At 40.6% G+C, this 21,330-nt stretch overlaps 3 protein-coding genes across 5 annotated transcripts in view; 2 read left to right on the top strand and 1 right to left on the bottom strand.

Annotated features, from left to right (window-relative positions):
- The window catches only part of vav3b (vav 3 guanine nucleotide exchange factor b), a 55,469-nt gene extending 50,248 nt beyond the window's left edge, over window positions 1–5,221 (bottom strand). The window contains exons 1-2 of one of the 3 annotated variants that reach the window (XM_079875755.1): window positions 4,699–5,221; window positions 3,415–3,531 (exon numbers count right to left, since the gene is read on the bottom strand). In XM_079875755.1, coding sequence (XP_079731881.1) covers window positions 3,415–3,531; window positions 4,699–4,902 — 321 coding nt within the window. In that variant the 5' untranslated portion in view covers window positions 4,903–5,221. The remainder of the gene's footprint in view (window positions 1–3,414; window positions 3,532–4,698) is intronic. The other 2 variants (XM_079875754.1, XM_079875756.1) reach the window with 2 other exon arrangements.
- Window positions 5,222–5,376: 155 nt separating this feature from the next.
- LOC307161177 (crystallin J1C-like) lies at window positions 5,377–9,952 on the top strand. Its single transcript, XM_079875763.1, has 10 exons — window positions 5,377–6,270; window positions 6,402–6,468; window positions 6,735–6,911; window positions 7,038–7,136; window positions 7,968–8,060; window positions 8,223–8,379; window positions 8,571–8,686; window positions 8,864–8,941; window positions 9,116–9,255; window positions 9,523–9,952. Exons 2-10 carry the CDS (start codon window positions 6,402–6,404, stop codon window positions 9,622–9,624), a joined length of 1,029 nt encoding a protein of 342 aa, XP_079731889.1. The 5' UTR covers window positions 5,377–6,270; the 3' UTR covers window positions 9,625–9,952.
- A 45-nt stretch (window positions 9,953–9,997) lies between these two features.
- Window positions 9,998–20,916, top strand: LOC307161179 (crystallin J1C-like). The gene is made up of 10 exons (XM_079875766.1): window positions 9,998–10,531; window positions 10,663–10,729; window positions 10,994–11,170; window positions 11,297–11,395; window positions 18,946–19,038; window positions 19,185–19,341; window positions 19,533–19,648; window positions 19,825–19,902; window positions 20,077–20,216; window positions 20,486–20,916. The coding sequence occupies exons 2-10, from the start codon at window positions 10,663–10,665 to the stop codon at window positions 20,585–20,587; spliced, it is 1,029 nt and encodes a 342-aa protein (XP_079731892.1). The 5' UTR covers window positions 9,998–10,531; the 3' UTR covers window positions 20,588–20,916.
- The last annotated feature ends 414 nt before the right edge of the window (window positions 20,917–21,330 follow it).

Raw genomic sequence — 21,330 nt, 5'->3', positions numbered from 1 at the left:
GTATGCAACTTGGCATGTGTTTTTCAGCATTTTACAAAGGCTTTGAATGGCAGACCATCCAATCAGAGTTTGAACAATGTTTTAGAAAGTTTCTTTAACTTAATACTAAAATAAGCACACAACTTCAACTCAGAGTGCTAAATCTAAGCTGCATTTCATGTCATTACTTCATAATTTCATTTAAAGAAGATTTAATGGATGTGGATGTACCATGCATACTTACAAGGCAAACTCATGTTAGTAGATTGCTGCGGGGCAAAGATTATTCAGAAGGATTAACTTAAACCTTGAGAACACAGAGAGACATATAAATGGGGCAAAACCCAGCAACTACAGTCACAAAAAGTGAAATGTGAAGTGAACAATTCTTACAATGGAGCCACTGCTTCATTGTGACACACTAGTGTTGGGGAAGCAGCAAACGTGTGTGTGGGTGTGGGTGTGGGTGTGCGTACGTGCGTGCGTGCGTGTTTAAAGCAAAAACACAGAAAAACAGTGATATAGTGTAGTTTTCTATTTCAAATTATAATTTATTAAAAGATGAATTTTCAGCAGTCATTACTACAGTCTCTATTGTCATATGATTCTTAGAAATCACTGTAATATGTTGATTTTATAATCAATTTTAAAAACAGCTATGCTTCTTAACATTTTTGTGGAAACTGTCTGTGATAAAAAAAAAAAAAAGAATCTTCAATTAATAGAAAAGAACAGCATTTGTTTGAAATAAAAACCTTTTCTAACACTGTAAATGCCTTTACTGTCAATTTTGAACAAATGAATGCATCCTTGCTGAATAAAAGTATTAAATTCTTTTAAATAATGTTTTTGAGCGGTAGCGTAAATATATGAAAGTAAAGAAATCACATAGCAAGATATAGTCACATTGCGCGAAATAAAGCCGAAATGATGAGAAACAAAGTCAAGAGATATCAATTACAAGAGATAACATTGCAGTTGGGAGATATAAAGTCGCCAACCTTAGCCAAAAGTAGCCGAATATATTGAAAAAGGAGAAAATGCATAGACATCTTCAGGTCTATAGGGAGTACAACTACAAAAATAGTCCTGGAATCTGTGATGACGGGGAGTGACTATCAAATGACCACCTCATTCAAAGTTTCATGCTACTGAAATAAGTATTTAAATTAGTAGCGAGTAGCGACACTCTACTACGACACTCGTTTTGATCTACTCAGAGCCGGACAGTAACGGAGTACATTTACTTGAGTACAGTACTTAAGTACAATTTTGAGGGATCTGTACTTTACTCGAGTATCATTTTTGGGGAGTACTCATGACTTTACTCAAGTACATTTGAGAGGCAAATATTGTACTCTTTACTCCGCTACATTTCTATCCATAACCGTGAGTACCCGTTACTTCTTCTAAAAAAATAATAAATAAAAAAAAGGAAAAAAGAAAAAGCGAGCGACAGTGCGCGAGAGAGACCGAGTGCGTCTGCGCGCGCGACCGGCTCTCTCTCTCTCTGCTCGTTCTTACCCTCGCGCTCGTGCATCCGCACATAAATAAGAGATGCTTTATTTTCAGTTTTATAGCTGATTGTCTTATTTTGTTTACATCTTACTTTACACACTTCAGGGCAGGCTGTTGCAGCTAGCTCAGGGGAGAGACTGTATGACACTAGGTGGTACAGCCTGAGACATGCACAATAAAAAAAAATTGCCTTCTGCATTTTTGTTTTGCTTTTCCCTCCATTGTACCGAACTCGTACCGAACCGTGATGTCTGAACTGAGGTATGAACCGAACCGTGACTTCTGTGTACCGTTCCACCCCTAGTATTAACATTAACATTTTTCATAACTCCATGTAGGACGTTTCTGTACATAAATGTAAGCACTATGGCAGTAGTAATGCAATATTTAGAAAATGTACTCTTGTACTCTTGGTACTCAAGTACTTTTAAAAACAAGTACTTCAGTACTTTTACTTAAGTAGACATCTGACTGTAGTACTTTTACTTGTACTTGAGTAAAATTTAGCAAGGGGTATCTGTACTTTTACTCAAGTAATGAAGCTGTGTACTCTGTCCGCCTCTGGATCTACTTCAACATCAACTATACATCTGCTATTCACCATTCATCTTGCATAACTGCACAAAACAACAGGTTCTCCAGAAACATTTTGTGCTGAACAAATGACACTCCTCAGCTCCATTTAAATACACACATGCCCTTAGCTAGAAGCCTTTAAAAACTGGGGGTGTTTGCACTGCTTTTCTGTTCCCTGCATTAGTCAGTTCTTTCAGGAGTGCTCTCCCGACTGTAGTCCAGCCCTGCAGGGATGTGCAAATGCTTCTGCGTGGCTGCAGATGTGTCATACGAGTTCGGTCAAATAATAGCTGAACTCTTCTGTGAGAGCAGCGCTGTCCCTCACAGCACAAAGGACGCGCCACTTTATGTTTAACCCCACATGAGACCAGACCTTCAGCCACTGCGCTTGCTAGGAGAAATGCCAGGAGGAAGCTACTGGAGTTGGTTACTCCTGTGGCTCAGGCAATTAACGTTCAGTCTAAACATTCATGAAGAGGTTGTACAGCAGGTTGTATGGGAAATAAATGTGCTATTTATTACAGCTCACCTTCAGAGGCCAGACCACAACCACATCAACCAAGCATTTATAGTGTCCATGAATACAGGAAGACAGCTACATTTCCGGAGAAATATTAAACAGATTATGTTCATTGCATGGGAAAACGGAATGTAAAAAAGGACATGTTGACGTAGAGATAGAAAACAATGTTCATAAAATGATAATGATTATTTTTTGGCCACGGTTAAATATAATAATGCAGATCATAATGCTGCAGAAAGCTCTCGGATTTCATCAAAAATATCTTCATTTGTGTTCAGAAGATGAACGAAGGTCTTATGGGTTTGGAACGACATGAGGGCGAGTAATTAATGACAGAAATTTCATTTTGAGGTGAAATAACCCTTTAAAGAAAGAAAAAAAAAGATGACTAAATTTGTAAGACTGGTTTATGCAAATGGCCACAGAAATGTTTGTTATTCTCAGCTTCTCTGGTCAGCCGTATCACACTTCCCCCTCTATCAATACATACTGTCTGACCCATATTCAGCAAATAATGTTTGTTAATAGTCTCATTAACACTAAGCATGAATTCACAGCTAACTCTGATTTCCAAATAAAATCAAAACAAATTACTTATGTTCATTATATAAATTAATACATTCATTAAATATGTTTACTGTTCATTGTGTACATTATTATTATGGTGAATATATATATATATATATATATATATATATATATATATATATATATTCACCATAATAACATTATATTATTGGTTACAACAGGCTACTTTATATACTAACAATACAAATTCTAGAAACATTTTAATTTTTTTGAATTTTTTCGATTTTTACCTTTCCAAAATCACGGACATCGAAGAGATCGAAGGCATCAAACAATTCACTTTTCTTCATCCCAAATACTTCACAGCATGCAGACAGAAATGTGCGAATATTCTTCAGGCAGAGGAACTAAAAGAGCAAAAACAAGATTTCGTTAATTTTTAAACGATTTTGTTTTTGCATATGTATGGACAAGCAATTTCGGGATAACACAATGAATTTCTGTGGAAATGTGGCCTTGTGAGAGACAGATTAGTGGACTCGTTAAGGCTTTTCCCTTCAGTAGATGAGGAAATGAGATTCTCAGCTAATCACAAACGGTCTCTATTGTCTAATAGGTGCAATTGACTATATTTCTGCTTCTGTGTTTTTCTTTCCAGTCAATAGATAAGGTTGCTTTTAAATTCTCACTACTGTGAAGTGTCTGTGTGTCCATCATGACAGCAGAATTTAAATTCAATAGTTTTATTAGTTCACATTCATTTATTTAAATGAATGTGAACTCATTTTTTAGAGCACAAAAACCACACATATAAAAAAAAACACGACTACAGGAGTCAGATAAGTGACAGGAACGCTGACTAATTCAAGGGATGTTGTTGAAAATTGCTCTTTTCCGTTGTCTGATGGAGACTGACTGTGTCTCGTCAATCCAGAAGGGTGGATTTGTGAGTTTAAAAATCAGTCACATCAAAGTTGGATTTTATCAGGTCACTGGAGTGAAACAGGGGCATCTGGGAATAGTCGTTTAGCCCTGGGCACACTGCCTGAGACTTCTCAGCCCTAAACACTTACTTACACACAGCAGCGAATCAGACAGAACATTCATCTGGATGACTTTTGGGTCCCTACCAAAACACGCTGTACATTTAAAAATTGATGTTTCATTAGCTCAATGTTTACCCAGTTTGTTGAGAGCTTTGCAGACTGACTGAATGATGCAGTATACAAAGAGAGCTGTGTGTATCTACCATTAGACCCTTTGTGAAGAGAAGTCTATGCTGCCACTGGCACTGGGGCCCCTTGTAGTACTATATGGCACTGGCTAGTACTATAAAGGTTTAAATAAAAAACAAAAGTCAAAATATAGGCTATGCCTATGTAGGTTAGAAACAAGTGTACTGAAAGAGCTATATACTTCTCATATGTGTACTATTGGAGTCTTATGTGAGTCCAGTGTCTAGGTTAGTGTTTCCATAACTCCAATACATTATAAGAAAAGAATACAACGTTTATTACAGCAGTAGTTCATATAAGTAATAAAATTACAGTAGTCTGTCTATTGTTTGCGCTCACCTGTGACATCTGTGGTCTGACATTGATCTCTTTTAGGTTAATGGTGTCGGGTCTGAGATTGTTCAGGAGTTGGCACAGAAGCACCCCATCCCGTAGAGTTTGGGCCAAATCAAAAACCTGCGCCGAATCCGCCGTGACCCGATGATTCCGGGGCAAAACTTTACAGTTGATCAGCCACAAGCTGCATTGCCTCCAGTACTCCATAATGGGCGTATAAAATTAAAATCAACAACTGTGAAATAAATCTGACACCGTTAAATGAAGGTGAGATGATGTAGAAACACCCGAAGCAGAGCAGCTCGCGCACCTTCCTTGCGTTATATTTGGCATCCGTGGTTTTCTTTTTTGAGCGTGCGCTCTTGGTTGCCCAAAGTGAGACTTGTGCGCACTAATTTGGGTTTATCCGCGGTCAGCCAGGACTATACATCCCCATCAGAGGAGTTACGAATTCTAGTATGGCAAAGTTTTTTTTATAATAATTGAGTCGTGCGGCAATGTCGGGTAATCTTCCAATGGAGAAGTCTATCTTATGAATATTAATGACACGTCGCTGACGATGCGTTGTAATCTTCCAATGGCGAAGGCTCGTCTCATGAATATTAAGAACCAAGTCTGTATCATAGTAGGATAATGCGCCCCTTAGCCTATCAAATGAGCTTCCTTTTCCGTTAGTTTACTATCTGATGGGTTAATGCAAACTATAATAGGTCTTCAAAGTAAAACCTCTTGCAGATTTCTCTTTCCTCTTCTAAATATACTGACTTTAAAGGGGTTTGTAATACGCTGTATAACTGTAAATAAATTATTTGACCAACCTGTATGATTAATAATGTCCAAAATAAAAGAAAATCGTTAAGAATATTACAAAGGGATACTTAGTAGTAGTAGTAGTAGTAGTAGTAATAGTAGTAGTAGTAGTAGTAGTAGTAGTAGTATGAGGGCTAGTTTATAAGGCAATCGTTTAGCTTTTTAATGGTGAAGTAGGCCTTTCACTGGGAATTTAGGACATTCCAGATGGATTAAACATGGCTTTAGAGAGCTGATCATTCATAATACAACGATGGAGAAGTTGATTTACGAGCGAACTCACACAGATAGTGCAAACGTTCTCTTATACTTCCCCAGTAATTGATGAATGGCCATGAGTGAGTGAGTATTCAAGTAAAATTAGTTTGCTTATTAATTTGTTTTTTCTTTTAGAACTTTTAGACAACTTTATGAAAGCGGTTTTATAGTGTGCCGTGGTTCAAAGAATATGAATGAATCGTCTAGTAGCAAATATATCTAAATGAATTCGTTTTAAATAACATAATTAGTTATTTATTTAGTAATCTGTTATTTATTTGGTTAAATCATAATAGTGTCTATATATTTAAAATGTACAAAAACAGTCGTCGTAGCACGTGCATGTGAGGCGTTGTGTTGTCACGTGCTTAATTCCGTCCAATCAGCAGCACGGGAAACGCAGTTCCATAACACAACCTCTATGAACACAACACAAGCGCTTCCACATTAAATTCATTGTGCAACTTTCAAACTTCAGATTCCGCTTGAAGAATATAGGATTTCAAGGTGAGAAACACTTTTGTTTTAAACTGTATTAAACATTAGTACAAGTTTCAGTTGTGTACGTTGAATATATTCTAAGCTTAGGTGAGCATGATACAGTTTCTCTAATGTTTCGTTTTATCTCGCTGTCACAGATGGCTCTTGCCCTGGCTGACAGGGCTATCGGAGCTATCGTTGCCTCAGCTGTGGCCGATGCTGCAGGTTTGACTTACTTACGAATACTAGTAACAAAATATTATATATAACAACAGAGTCACGTTCTGTAATTTATCACAGTCCATGAATTGACATCACAGTGTTACAGTAAATGTAATTGTTTTTATAAGCATTGAGTAATACTGCTGAAGAACGTGCACATGTATGACATTGCAATTTATGTAATCACACATGGTTCTTCTTGTCATTACTACAGTAATTAATTATAGAAGCAGGTAATGTGTACCTATTTGTGTTCATATACCCTGCAGCACAACCGCTCCACTGGGTCTATGACCTGCAGAAGCTGAGTGTGTTACTCTCTAAAAGCCCTCAGCCTGAGTTCCACCCGGAGTCTGCAAACCCGTTCTACAGGAGGAACACTGGACAGCAGAGCTGCTATGGAGATCAAGCTTTCGTGCTCCTGGAGTCCCTGTCTGAGTGTGGAGGTGAAAAATACTCAACAGAACAATTAGAACATGATACATTCCAGTCTGTAGCTATATGAAAGCTTGACTATGATACTATGTGTAGCATCATGTTATTTTCCCATGTTGTGGTTCGTGGGTTAACAGGTCTGAATGTGGAAGATTTGAAGCAGCGCACCTACAAGTTCTTTGGACCGGGATCTGAATATGACACACCAGTCAATGATCCTTACAGAGACAAAGGAGGTAGATTAAATCCATTGCACACATTTTCATTTTCAGTTATTCTTGAAATATTCCAAGGTATATTTGTTTTTCTACATTACAACAGCTATTTTTATTAATTCTAATAAGAAAGGTGTATATATATATATATATATATATATATATATATATATATATATATATATATATATATATATATATCAGTATGTCCTTATATTTTATTTTACTTTTAATTATTTTAAATAAATGTACATTTAAAACACACCTGTTGTTCTAGTATTATTTATATACTATTATAATTTTTACTAATATTTTGAATTCGCTTTAAAATATGGATTGACCCTATGGAGAATGCCATCAGCGTGACCAGTGTCTAAAGCACGTGTGCAAATACCACATTTTCACGTACATTGCAGGCTCCCTCTTATACTCACTGGCGCTCCGGTAATGACGTCATACACTGTCGTTGGCCAATGAAATTGTCGTGTTTGCACACGTGATTCAGACACCGGTCACACAGTCGTAACCTGAGATGTTTTATTAGTTTTGTACTGCTATTCATGTTTAATTTATTTTTATTTCAGTTTTAGTTCAATTTTAGTGCTTCAACTTAAACTTTTAACATTTCTAATTTTCTTTAGTTTAAGTTTTTCTAATATGCTTTTTTATGAATATAATTTTTTTTATTTCATCTTTCAGTTTCATGTTTTAGTTTTAGTTAACAATGATAACCATGCCTGCACGTTTGTCTGTCATTTTGACTCATAACCCCAGACAGATGGTTAGGTTTGTTTTGTTTTCAAATTTGAGTTTTCTTGAATTATTCATGATTTTATAATTTTTTCTCTCAAGCTCCCAGGCCTCAACTACCTATTGAGGGACCCTGGAGACATGCAAGCCTTAAGAGCTTTATTAAAAATGTGGATGCAGGCAAGGAAGAGACAGGTATTGTCAGATAACCATCCTCCTAAATATTTTTGTGTAGCCACATTATTGTTAATAAACACAAATTAATTTAAATGTTTTTCAAACGTATAATTATAAGAACATTCTATGTAAATTGGAAGGAGTTAAACAACAATACATTTTTATTGTGACATGTTTCAGGTTGTGAAACTGATAATCAAATAGATGGAGTGGCAAAGCTGGCTCCCATTGTAGCGTGCTATGCTGGAAAGCCAGAGATGTTAGAGAGGGTTGAGGAAGCCACCCGTGTCACACAAAACAACGACATATGTGTGGCGGTAACTCTCGCTGCTGCTAGGTTGGTAGTATATGATTGACAACATGAGATCATGTGACACGTGTACATACAACTAGGTTATTTATTTCAGTTTCCAATATGATACTTAGATGGTGGCATATGACAGTTTAAATTGTGTGAGGAAATAGTGTATGAACTGATCTCTTTAATATGATGGGAAATGCCAGTGTTAAAAGTTGCTCTTTCTTCAGGTTCTTGGAGCATTTCATCCTGAATGGTTCTGATCCCAAGGCCCTGGATGCAGTGCTAAAACAGCTCAATGACCCGAACAGAAAAAACCCTCAGGAGTTGGACAAAGCTATAGCTGGTATAAGCAGCTTGGTACTGTTATTTGTATTATGAGCTGGATTCTTCACAGATGAAGCCACATATACTGTATCACTTGTCTATTTAGCTGAGGCTAATGCATCATTTAACCCCACGAATCATGTCATTCACTGTGCGTAGATAATATAATCAATCTTATTTTTGTTTTCTAACTTAGGGCACATTCATCAAGTAAAGGACAATCTGAGCAAGAAACCCAAAGAGCTCATTCCCACTGTGTTTCCAAATACCTGAGGTTAGTTACATTCAGTTAACCTGCAGCTGATATCGTATTATTCTCTGAAGTCTTATCATATGCACACTATACTGTAGGCCCATGTCTCTTTAGCTGAAGCATTCAGTTCTGTTGTTATTTTTTAGATAACATATTTTTTAGATTGTCAGTCACGGGCTATGTCGCGTCCCTCAGGTTTGCCAGGTGCGTTCCAGGCGGCGCTGCATGGGGTTCTGACTGCCAGTGGCTATGAGCAGGCTGTCCGGGACGCCATGAGCTGCGGTGGATGCACCTGTAGCAGGAGCTCCTTCATTGGCGCCTGCATTGGAGCTCAGGTACTGCAGAAATATATCAATGACCTTGTGATCTGTTTGACCACATTGTTCTATCATAATACAAAGTAGTCTATATGTAATCAAGGTCAAATTCTTCTTGTGTTATTTGTTGTTGAACACTTATCTTTAACTGAGCAATCAATTCCAATCTTTCATCAGGTGATTGTCATACCGGTACATGCATGACAGAATGACTATGCAGTAACTTTTGCGTAATGTAATGGCTCTCAATATCTAATACTGTGACACTTGTTTGTTTGTTTTCAGGTTGGTGTTGAAGGAATCCCAAGTTCCTGGAAAAGCAAGACTTTGCGATATAACACTTTGTTAGATCTTGCAAAGAAAGTTGTTAATCTCCAACAGCTTTAACTTTTTAGTATGCAAAGTTAATACGTGGACAATAACTTGTATGAATATAAAATCATACATGTTCTTATGATTTTTTTTCTTTTGCCTAAAGATCATCTTCCATGGTTGTGATTTTGATGAGACAGTTCATGAAAGTTGTAGCTTAAAATAGTAAAAAGTTATAACTTGATACATTTGTTTTATTAAATCACAACAATGCTTGCAGAAAATGGCATATATAAATGCCATTTTCTGTCATTTTGTGGCATTAAACTAATATTCAATGAAACACTTTGTATCTGTTTTGTTATTATTGCACAAAAGTCAAATAAATACTACTCATCTACTCATAGCGCCATCTAGTGGACATCATGCAAACTCACAGACCTCATGGGGAGAGAATAAATTGTTTTTATTTATCAGGGGGAAAAAAACAATACTTTAAAAGGTTTCCATTTTTTTAAACACGAAGCAAAAAGTAATATTTAACATTTTGATGTTCATATGACCATCTTTTATTTGGTTTATTTATTTGTAATTTCCTATTATTCCGGGTTTTGTTTAACAACCTAAAACACTGTATTTGTTTAAAAATACATATATTTAAATTTAAAATTTTAGATATTTCTTTTTACATTATACTTTATAGCAAATTAGTTTATGTTGTTTTTATTTATTTATTTCCTGTTATTTATTTATGCTTTTGTTTGTCAGGCTATGGAAGAGACTCGTTATGTTCTCACTCTTTCGACGTAGCACGTGCATGTGAGGCGCTGTGTTGTCACGTGCTTAATTCCGTCCAATCAGCAGCACGGGAAACGCAGTTCCATAACACAACCTCTATGAACACAACACAAGCGCTTCCACATTAAATTCATTGTGCAACTTTCAAACTTCAGATTCCGCTTGAAGAATATAGGATTTCAAGGTGAGAAACACTTTTGTTTTAAACTGTATTAAACATTAGTACAAGTTTCAGTTGTGTACGTTGAATATATTCTAAGCTTAGGTGAGCATGATACAGTTTCTCTAATGTTTCGTTTTATCTCGCTGTCACAGATGGCTCTTGCCCTGGCTGACAGGGCTATCGGAGCTATCGTTGCCTCAGCTGTGGCCGATGCTGCAGGTTTGACTTACTTACGAATACTAGTTACAAAATATTATATAACAACAGAGTCACGTTCTGTAATTTATCACAGTCCATGAATTGACATCACAGTGTTACAGTAAATGTAATTGTTTTTATAAGCATTGAGTAATACTGCTGAAGAACATGCACATGTATGACATTGCAATTTATGTAATCACACATGGTTCTTCTTGTCATTACTACAGTAATTAATTATAGAAGCAGGTAATGTGTACCTATTTGTGTTCATATACCCTGCAGCACAACCGCTCCACTGGGTCTATGACCTGCAGAAGCTGAGTGTGTTACTCTCTAAAAGCCCTCAGCCTGAGTTCCACCCGGAGTCTGCAAACCCGTTCTACAGGAGGAACACTGGACAGCAGAGCTGCTATGGAGATCAAGCTTTCGTGCTCCTGGAGTCCCTGTCTGAGTGTGGAGGTGAAAAATACTCAACAGAACAATTAGAACATGATACATTCCAGTCTGTAGCTATATGAAAGCTTGACTATGATACTATGTGTAGCATCATGTTATTTTCCCATGTTGTGGTTTGTGGGTTAACAGGTCTGAATGTGGAAGATTTGAAGCAGCGCACCTACAAGTTCTTTGGACCGGGATCTGAATATGACACACCAGTCAATGATCCTTACAGAGACAAAGGAGGTAGATTAAATCCATTGCACAAATTTTCATCTTATTTACTTTTTTATGAGTTATTCTTGAAATATTCCAATAAGTGCCATCTGAAATTTTCTTCTAGAATGATAATTTTTATCAAGCTTGTATATTTAAGTTCAGTAATTTCACTTAAATGACAATGAAAATGACCTATTAATTGTCATTTAAGTGAAATTACGGAACTTAAATATACGAGCTTGATAAAAATTATCATTCTAGAAGAAAATTTCAGATGGCACTTAGAGGCTTTTGCATCTGAACTCTTCATATATAGTATGTCCTAATATTTTATTTTACTTTTAATTATTTTAAATAAATGTACATTTAAAACACACCTGTTGTTCGAGTATTATTTATAATTTTTACTAATATTTTGAATTAGCTTTAAAATATGGATTGACCCTATGGGGAACGCCATCAGCGTGACCAGTGTCTAAAGCACGTGTGCAAATACCACATTTTCACGTACATTGCAGGCTCCCTCTTATACTCACTGGCGCTCCGGTAATGACGTCATACACTGTCGTTGGCCAATGAAATTGTCGTGTTTGCACACGTGATTCAGACACCGGTCACACAGTCGTAACCTGAGACGTTATTAGTTTTGTACTGCTATTCACGTTTAATTTAATTTTATTTCAGTTTTAGTTCAATTTTAGTGCTTCAACTTAAACTTATTTCAGTGAGTTGCCTAAGTAACACTTCTAATTTTCTTTAGTTTAAGTTTTTCTAATATGAATATTAATTTTTTTATTTCATCTTTCAATTTCATGTTTTAGTTTTAGTTAACAATGATAACCATGCCTGCACGTTTGTCTGTCATTTTGACTCATAACCCCAAGCAGATGGTTAGATTTGTTCTGTTTTCAAATTTGAGTTCCCTTTCGAGGGAACTCGAACTGCGTCGATATGACACTTTGGGGGCCGCCCCCAGCATAATGCGTCTGAAGCATGAATGAAACTAGTCCAATCCTATTGGTGTTGCGTGATGACGTAGAGTGTGACGGCACACCTGGAAGCTACAAAAGGATGCCGTCACACAACAGCGTTAGCTTTCACTCTTCAGCAAGCGCTCTCTGTTGTGTGAATTGTCTATTTGGTGTTGTTTGTCTTTATATTGTAAAGAAAAAGAGATGGCAAGCGAGCAGTTTCATCAGTGTGTGCACCCCTGCCCTCGCTATATTACGGGTGGGGACACTCACGAGATGTGTGTTCACTGTTTGGGAGCGCAGCATGCCCGGGCAGCCCTAGAGGGGGCTGCTTGCGGGTAGGGTTGGGTATCGTTTCATTTTTAGCGATTCCGATTCCGATTCTGCTTATCGAATCCGGTTCTTATCGATTCTTGTTTCCGATTCCAATATTTTTTGGAGGGAGAAAAAAGGGCAAATACTTGAATAAATATGTCTACCTTTTATTCTTGCCAATTTTAAACAATAACCAATAAAATGGCTAAAGTGAAAGGAGTCTCTTCATATAAAGGTGTTGATTACATTATTACTCCAGTCCAGTAGGTGGCAAAAATCGACTGTTTTTTCCATTGAATTATTTATTCAAGAAGACTCGAGAGATTAGTTCAAAAACGGTGAATTATTCATTAATTAAACAAGTATTTATGAGACACTGAATTAATTAGTGTTTGAATTAATTATTCAAACGAGTTTTTTTTAAATAGACTATTAGACTAAACATGTTATTCTGAGTAGTTGTCTGATGTATGTAATCGTGATCTCCATTTTAAACAAAACAAAAATGATTTTAAGCCACATAGATTCCTGAATTAGTGACCGTTCACATATCGCGTCTAAAAATGCATGGAAAAGCACGGCCGCACCGCTTTCTCCTCCTTTCCACAAGCGCTTGCGCTCCCGTGGCGTCTGTCGTTGCTATGCAACCATGAACTGTGCTCTCCATGATGACGGCGAGGAAGTATCAGCAAAGGATTAATTGATTTATAGCCCTTGCATTAGCTTTACTAGGATACTAGATATATTTATGGAGATGAGAAATAAAAACCCGCCCTGTTCAGCTATGATCAGCTGTTCGGTCGAGCTTTCGATGTTACAGAAAGATCAGTTGTTTTTTGTCACATGACCTGCGCAACGCTTGCGGCATTCTGAAAAGTTGAGATGTTTTCATCTCGCTGAGGCACAAAGCGTGCCTGCAAAAATGAGCGCTACGCACCGCATGCTCATCGCGCCCACGTCGCTTCTAATATGAACGTGCTTGCCGCGCGCCTACATTTGAAATAACGAATTTGCAACTGTCCCAAAGTCAGGAATCGATAAGAGGAATCGTAATGCGTGCGTCTTATCGAATACCCGGTTTATGGAAATTTATTACCGGTTCTAAAATGGAACCGGTTCTCGATATCCAACCCTACTTGCGGCCACTGTGAAGCACTTCCCATCAGAGTGCTGCGCTCCCGCTTGGCTATATTTGATGAAGCCGGCCAGGCTCGCGCTCCCCGCGGTTCGGGTCGGCGGCTCAGATCATGGGGCTCGCAGAGAGAGCTAGCAGATGCGACTGAGACTGCTTCGGCACTTTCTCTGTCCTCGTCTGATAGCTCAGATCCCCTCTTTCCCCGTGTGGAAGCCCGCCTCGCGGCTTCTTCCGCTCGGGTCGAGGATCCCGTCCTGCAGCTGTCTGATTCTGAGGAATTAGACGTGCTCAGCGTCGGGGAAAGGGAATTTTAATGAACTATTGTGCCATCCCAATCTACACCTGTGAAATATGAGGAGCTTGTGGATGTTGTGACGCGTGCAGTGGCTAAGTTAAAGATTAATTGGCCACAAGAGAGACTACAAGCGTGATGATCGCTTTCTGCAGCACAGATCACAGCCTCCACGCAGGGCTTTACCATTCTTTCCAGACTTACACAATGAGTTGTGTAAGTCATGGAACAGGCCATTTTCAAAGCGCCTGTCTAATCCCCCGGTGTTAGACTATAGTAACATCGTGGGGGCTAAGGAGAACAGCTATGGGATGATGCCGCATGTTGAAGAACCTTTGGCCAGCTATTTGGCCCCGATGCGGCGCCATCTCTTAAAGCCCCAGCGCTGCCTTCTAAGCCCTGTCGTATGACATCTGGCTTAGTGGACAGAGCATATATGGCGGCAGGTCGGGCTGATGCGAGCCTGCACATCATGGCTATTTTGCAGGCGTACCAGGCCTACCTGTTAAGGGACCTCGATGAAGTCGAGGGTCCAACACCAGACGATATTGCCGAACTGCGCAGAGCCACGGATCTATCTCTCCGGGATACCAAGGAGACGGCCCGTGCCATTGGCCGCTCCATGGCAGCTCTGGTAACCACGGAGAGGCATCTGTGGCTCAATCTTTCAGGCATTAAAGAGAAAGATAGGGCCTTTCTTCTTGACACCCCTGTTTCTACAACTGGCCTGTTCGGCGACGCGGTTAATACGGTCGTCGACAGGTTCCAGGAAGCAAAGAAACATAGCGCAGCTTTCAGGTAATATATCCCTCGCCGCTCGAGGTCCAGGAAGGCTGCCGCCGGTGGGCAGCCACAGCCGTCATCAAGCTCCTCATACCGGCAGGGCCAAAAGGAGAGTGTCGCTTCTAGAGCTCCCCCTCAAAGAGCTTGGGACTCAAGACAGTGCTCCCACCCACAGCCTCCTGAGAAGGCAGATTTGAGAACCGTCCTTCAGGCCAAGAAGGCGAAGGGAAAGAGGTCCTAATTGCTATGGGACCTCTGAGGGCCGCCCCCCACGAGAGAGAGCGATCGAGGTCTCCTCTCTCGTCGGGCGCTCAGGAAACTGGTGTCAGTATCCCGCCGCCAATGGCGCTTTGGGACACATCAGTTTCCAGCGAACGCACGCTGCTCTGTCCACCCCACAGGCTTGTGGCCAGGCAGCATTTGCGTCCGTACAACGAGAGTCATTTTCGATTATTCCCTGCCGGTCCTCCGCTTCGGGGTATCGTCAAGGGCTCTCACAAAACACTCGACACCAGCCCCGAGGGTGAATTCCCCTGGTGAATTTTGCCGAGGCATGGCAAAGCCTCTCCAACATATCGCCATGGGTCCTGCGCACTGTAGAAAACTCTACTTCATAGTTCCAAAGAAGGATGGAGGATTGCGTCCTATTCTAGATCTAAGGCATCTGAATCGGTCTCTGAGGAGGTTCAGGTTCAAGATGCTCACTATTCCCATTATCGTGAACCAAATCAGGTCCGAGGACTGGTTTGTCACGATAGATCTGAAGGACGCATACTTCCACGTCTCCATCCTTCCCTCTCACAGGAAGTTCCTGAGGTTCGCTTTTGGGGGCAAAGCGTACCAGTATCGGGTTCTTCCATTCGGCCTAGCACTCTCCCCTCGCACATTCACCAAGTGCATGGATGCAGCTCTGGCCCCGCTGAGGCCCAGTCTCGGGATCTGGTAGTTCGGCATTGAGATGTCGTCCTTGGCCACATTCAGAGCTTGGGGTTGAGACTCAACACGAAAAAGAGCGTGTTGGCACCAGCCCAGAGAACCACATTCCTGGGAGTGGTGTGGGACTCGGTGACGATGCGGGCACAGTTGTCTTCTGCACGGATCGAGTCCATCCTGGCCATGGTGACCAGGATAAAGCTAGGCCAAGCCATCACTGTGAAACATTTTCAAAGAGTGTTAGGGCTCATGGCAGCAGCGTCCACCGTGATACCTTTCGGCCTGCTGCACATGAGGGCCCTACAGTGGTGGTTGAAAACCAAGGGGTTTTCTCCGAGGGGAAATCCATTCCGCATGATAAGGATTACATGCAGATGCCTTCTTTCCCTATCAATGTGTAGGAAACCTTGGTTTCTGTCCCAAGGGCCTGTGTTGGGAGCGTCATGTCGCCGGAAAGCCATTTCGACAGACGCATCCCTCACGGGCTGGGGCGCGGTCACGGACAGCCGCTTTACAAGAGGTCTGTGGCAGGACCAGGATTCTTCCTGGCACATAAACTGTCTAGAGATGTTGACAGTCTTCCGGGCTCTGAGGAGCTTCCTCCCAGACCTCAAAGGTCACCACGTTCTCGTGAGAACAGACAACATGTCAGTGGTGTCCTATTTAAACCACCAAGGGGGTCTGAGATCGCGCCCTCTATGCAGACTGGCGCATCAGATACTCCTCTGGTCCCAAGGAAAACTGTTGTCTCTCAGAGCAATACGTCCCAGGGGACCAGAACTTAGGAGCAGACATCCTGTCAAGGCAGGGGCTGAGGCCCGGGGAATGGAGACTCCACCCCGACGTGGTGGATTTGATATGCGAGAGGTTCGGCCCAGTGGAAGTGGATCTGTTTGCGTCTCAAGAGACGACACACTGTCCACTGTGGTTCTCCCTCACACATCCAGCCCCGGTGGGGTTGGATGCCTTGGTGCAGACGTGGCCGAGGCTACGTCTGTACGCATTCTAGAGAGAGTCCATCACGACGGGGCCAGTCTACTGTTAGTAGCCCCGTTGTGGCCGGCCTGAGTATGGTTCTCATATATAATATCGCTCCTGGACGGCCCTCCATGGGAGATTCCCATCAGGAGGGACTTGCTGACACAGGCAGAGGGCTCAATATTCCACCCTCGCCCAGAGCTGTGGAAGCTTTGGGCCTGGCCCCTGAGGGGGCACAGTACCTAGAGGCTGGCTTGTCGGCAGGAGTAGAGCTCTAGAGCTCCCTCCACGAGGAAATTGTATGGCCTAAAACGGAATGTTTTTACCGTTTGGTGTAGAGAACGTGAAGTGGACCCAGTTAACTGCCTGATGGCTTCAGTGCTGGAGTTTCTCCAAGATCGCTTCTCTGCTGGTCTTTCCCCATCCACACTCAAGGAGTATGTGGCTGCCATTGCGGCTTTCCACACTCCTCTGAGTGATGGGCCTCTGGGAAGACATCAGCTGGTCATATACAGTGCTATGCGTAAGTTTAGACACCCATGCTAAAGTTGACTAAAAAGAGGAATAAAAAATCATCTTTTGGAAACTTAATGCCTTAATTAAAAAAATTAGGAAAAATCCAACCTTTAAGGACACCAATTTTCTTTGTGAATGAATAATGTATCGTAAATAAATAAATGTTCTTCCTTAAAATACAGGGTGCATAAGTCTGGACACCCCTATGTTAAATTCCCATAGAGGCAGGCAGATTTTTATTTTTAAAGGCCAGTTACTTCATGGATCCAGGATACTATGCATCCTGATAAAGTTCCCTGGGCCTTTGGAATTAAAATAGCCCCACAACATCACATAGCCTTCACCATACCTAGAGATTGGCATGGTTTTATTTCAGTTAGCCTAATAGCTGGTTTGATTTGCATTGAGAGATGATCTTATGGAAAGTACTCCATGTACTTTCCATGTACACATTGGTGTCTAAACTTATGCATAGCACTGTATTTCCTCCGTGGGGCCTGGAGGATGAGACCTGCAACTCGGACCAGAATTCCCACATGGGACCTGGCAGTGGTTCTCGAAGGGTTGGTTGAGGCCCCCTTCGAACCACTGGAGTTGGCTGAGGCTAAGAACCTGTCGCTTAAGGTGGTATTTCTCCTTGCCATTACTTCTCTTAAGAGAGTAGGAGATCTCCAGGCGCTCTCCATATCTCCTCAGTGCCTGGAGTTTGCTGCTGTGAGAGTTAAGGCCATCCTGCACCCTAGGCTATGGGCTATGTCCCGAAGGTGCCGTCTAATTTGGCGAGGTCAACGGTTCTACAGGCGTTTCATCCACCACCTCACGTGATGGCGGAGGAGGGTAGACTTCATTTGCTCTGCCCTGTTAGAGCACTTGACATATGTTCAGAGATCTTCTCAGTGGAGAAAGGCGGACCAGTTGCTGGTGTTTCGGGTCGCCCAGGAAGGGGCTTCCTGCATCCAAGCAGACCATCAGTAACTGGATTGTTCAGGCTATTTCCCTGGCCTATCAGGTGCGCAGTTTGCCTTCACCTTTGGCTGTGAGGGCTCACTCTACTAGAGGCATGGCGTCCTCTAGAGCCCTTCTTTCAGGGGTACCAATTCATGAGATTTGTGATGCGGCTGGCTGGGCCACTCCGCACACATTCATAAGATTTTACAGTCTGGGCCTCCCATCGACACCTGGTGCACAGGTGCTCTTGTCCTAGTTGTGCCTGAGACAGCTTCACACTGGGATAGGCAGGTGTCGTTGTGGCATAGTGGGTACTCGTTCCCCAAAGTGTCATATCGACGCAGTTTGAGTTCCCTTGAAAGGGAACGTCTCGGGTTACGACTGTAACCCTTGTTCCCTGAGAAACATCGTCCTTCCGCCATGCCTCCTCCTGTCTGGGAGCTACTTGCTTCATCGCGAAGCTAACGCTGTTGTGTGACGGCATCCTTTTGTAGCTTCCGGGTGTGCCGTCACACTCTACGTCATCACGCAACACCAATAGGATTGGACTGGTTTCATTCATGCTTCAGACGTGTTACGCTGGGGGCGGTCCCCAAAGTGTCATATCGACGCAGTTCGAGTTCCCTTTCTCAGGGAACAAGGGTTACAGTCGTAACTTGAGACATTTTCTTGAATTATTCATTGTTTTATCATTTTTTCTCTCAAGCTCCCAGGCCTCAACTACCTATTGAGGGACCCTGGAGACAAGCAAGCCTTAAGAGCTTTATTAAAAATGTGGATGCAGGCAAGGAAGAGACAGGTATTGTCAGATAACCATCCTCCTAAATATTTTGTGTAGCCACATTATTGTTAATAAACACAAAACACAACGTATAATTATAAGAACATTCTATGTAAATTGGAAGGAGTTAAACCACAATACATTTTTATTGTGACATGTTTCAGGTTGTGAAACTGATAATCAAATAGATGGAGTGGCAAAGCTGGCTCCCATTGTAGCGTGCTATGCTGGAAAGCCAGAGATGTTAGAGAGGGTTGAGGAAGCCACCCGTGTCACACAAAACAACGACATATGTGTGGCGGTAACTCTCGCTGCTGCTAGGTTGGTAGTATATGATTGACAACATGAGATCATGTGACACGTGTACATACAACTAGGTTATTTATTTCAGTTTCCAATATGATACTTAGATGGTGGCATATGACAGTTTAAATTGTGTGAGGAAATAGTGTATGAACTGATCTCTTTAATATGATGGGAAATGCCAGTGTTAAAAGTTGCTCTTTCTTCAGGTTCTTGGAGCATTTCATCCTGAATGGTTCTGATCCCAAGGCCCTGGATGCAGTGCTAAAACAGCTCAATGACCCGAACAGAAAAAACCCTCAGGAGTTGGACAAAGCTATAGCTGGTATAAGCAGCTTGGTACTGTTATTTGTATTATGAGCTGGATTCTTCACAGATGAAGCCACATATACTGTATCACTATCTATTTAGCTGAGGCTAATGCATCATTTAACCCCGCGAATCATGTCATTCACTGTGCGTAGATAATATAATCAATCTTATTTTTGTTTTCTAACTTAGGGCACATTCATCAAGTAAAGGACAATCTGAGCAAGAAACCCAAAGAGCTCATTCCCACTGTGTTTCCAAATACCTGAGGTTAGTTACATTCAGTTAACCTGCAGCTGATATCGTATTATTCTCTGAAGTCTTATCATATGCACACTATACTGTAGGCCCATGTCTCTTTAGCTGAAGCATTCAGTTCTGTTGTTATTTTTTAGATAACATATTTTTTAGATTGTCAGTCACGGGCTATGTCGCGTCCCTCAGGTTTGCCAGGTGCGTTCCAGGCGGCGCTGCATGGGGTTCTGACTGCCAGTGGCTATGAGCAGGCTGTCCGGGACGCCATGAGCTGCGGTGGATGCACCTGTAGCAGGAGCTCCTTCATTGGCGCCTGCATTGGAGCTCAGGTACTGCAGAAATATATCAATGACCTTGTGATCTGTTTGACCACATTGTTCTATCATAATACAAAGTAGTCTATATGTAATCAAGGTCAAATTCTTCTTGTGTTATTTGTTGTTGAACACTTATCTTTAACTGAGCAATCAATTCCAATCTTTCATCAGGTGATTATGTCATACCGGTACATGCATGACAGAATGACTATGCAGTAACTTTTGCGTAATGTAATGGCTCTCAATATCTAATACTGTGACACTTGTTTGTTTGTTTTCAGGTTGGTGTTGAAGGAATCCCAAGTTCCTGGAAAAGCAAGACTTTGCGATATAACACTTTGTTAGATCTTGCAAAGAAAGTTGTTAATCTCCAACAGCTTTAACTTTTTAGTATGCAAAGTTAATACGTGGACAATAACTTGTATGAATATAAAATCATACATGTTCTTATGATTTTTTTTCTTTTGCCTAAAGATCATCTTCCATGGTTGTGATTTTGATGAGACAGTTCATGAAAGTTGTAGCTTAAAATAGTAAAAAGTTATAACTTGATACATTTGTTTTATTAAATCACAACAATGCTTGCAGAAAATGGCATATATAAATACCATTTTCTGTCATTTTGTGGCATTAAACTAATATTCAATGAAACACTTTGTATCTGTTTTGTTATTATTGCACTAAAAAGTCAAATAAATATCACTCAATTACCTGTTTTGACCGATAGCGCTTTCTAGTGGACATCATGAAAACTCATAGACCTCATGGGGAGAGAATAAATTGTTTTTATCAGGAAGAAGAAAAAAAAACAATACTTTAAAAGGATTCCATTTTTTTTTTAACACGAAGCAAGCAGTAATATTTGATATTTTATTGTTCATATCACCATCTTTTATTTGGTTTATTTATTTGTAATTTCCTATTATTCCGGGCTTTGTTTAACAACCTAAAACATTGTATTTGTTTTTTAAAAAATAATTTATTAAATTTAAAATATTTCTTTTTACATTATACTTTATAGCAAATTAGTTTATGTTGTTTTTATTTATTTCATGTTATTTATTTATGCTTTTATGTTTGTCAGGCTATGGAAGACACTCGTTATTTTCCATTTAGCCTCTCACAA

This window comes from Squalius cephalus, assembly GCF_949319135.1.
Source record: "Squalius cephalus genome assembly, chromosome: 7".
Lineage (NCBI taxonomy): Eukaryota > Metazoa > Chordata > Actinopteri > Cypriniformes > Leuciscidae > Squalius > Squalius cephalus.
Note: the sequence above shows the minus strand (reverse complement) of the source record. Positions and strands in the feature narration are given on the sequence as shown.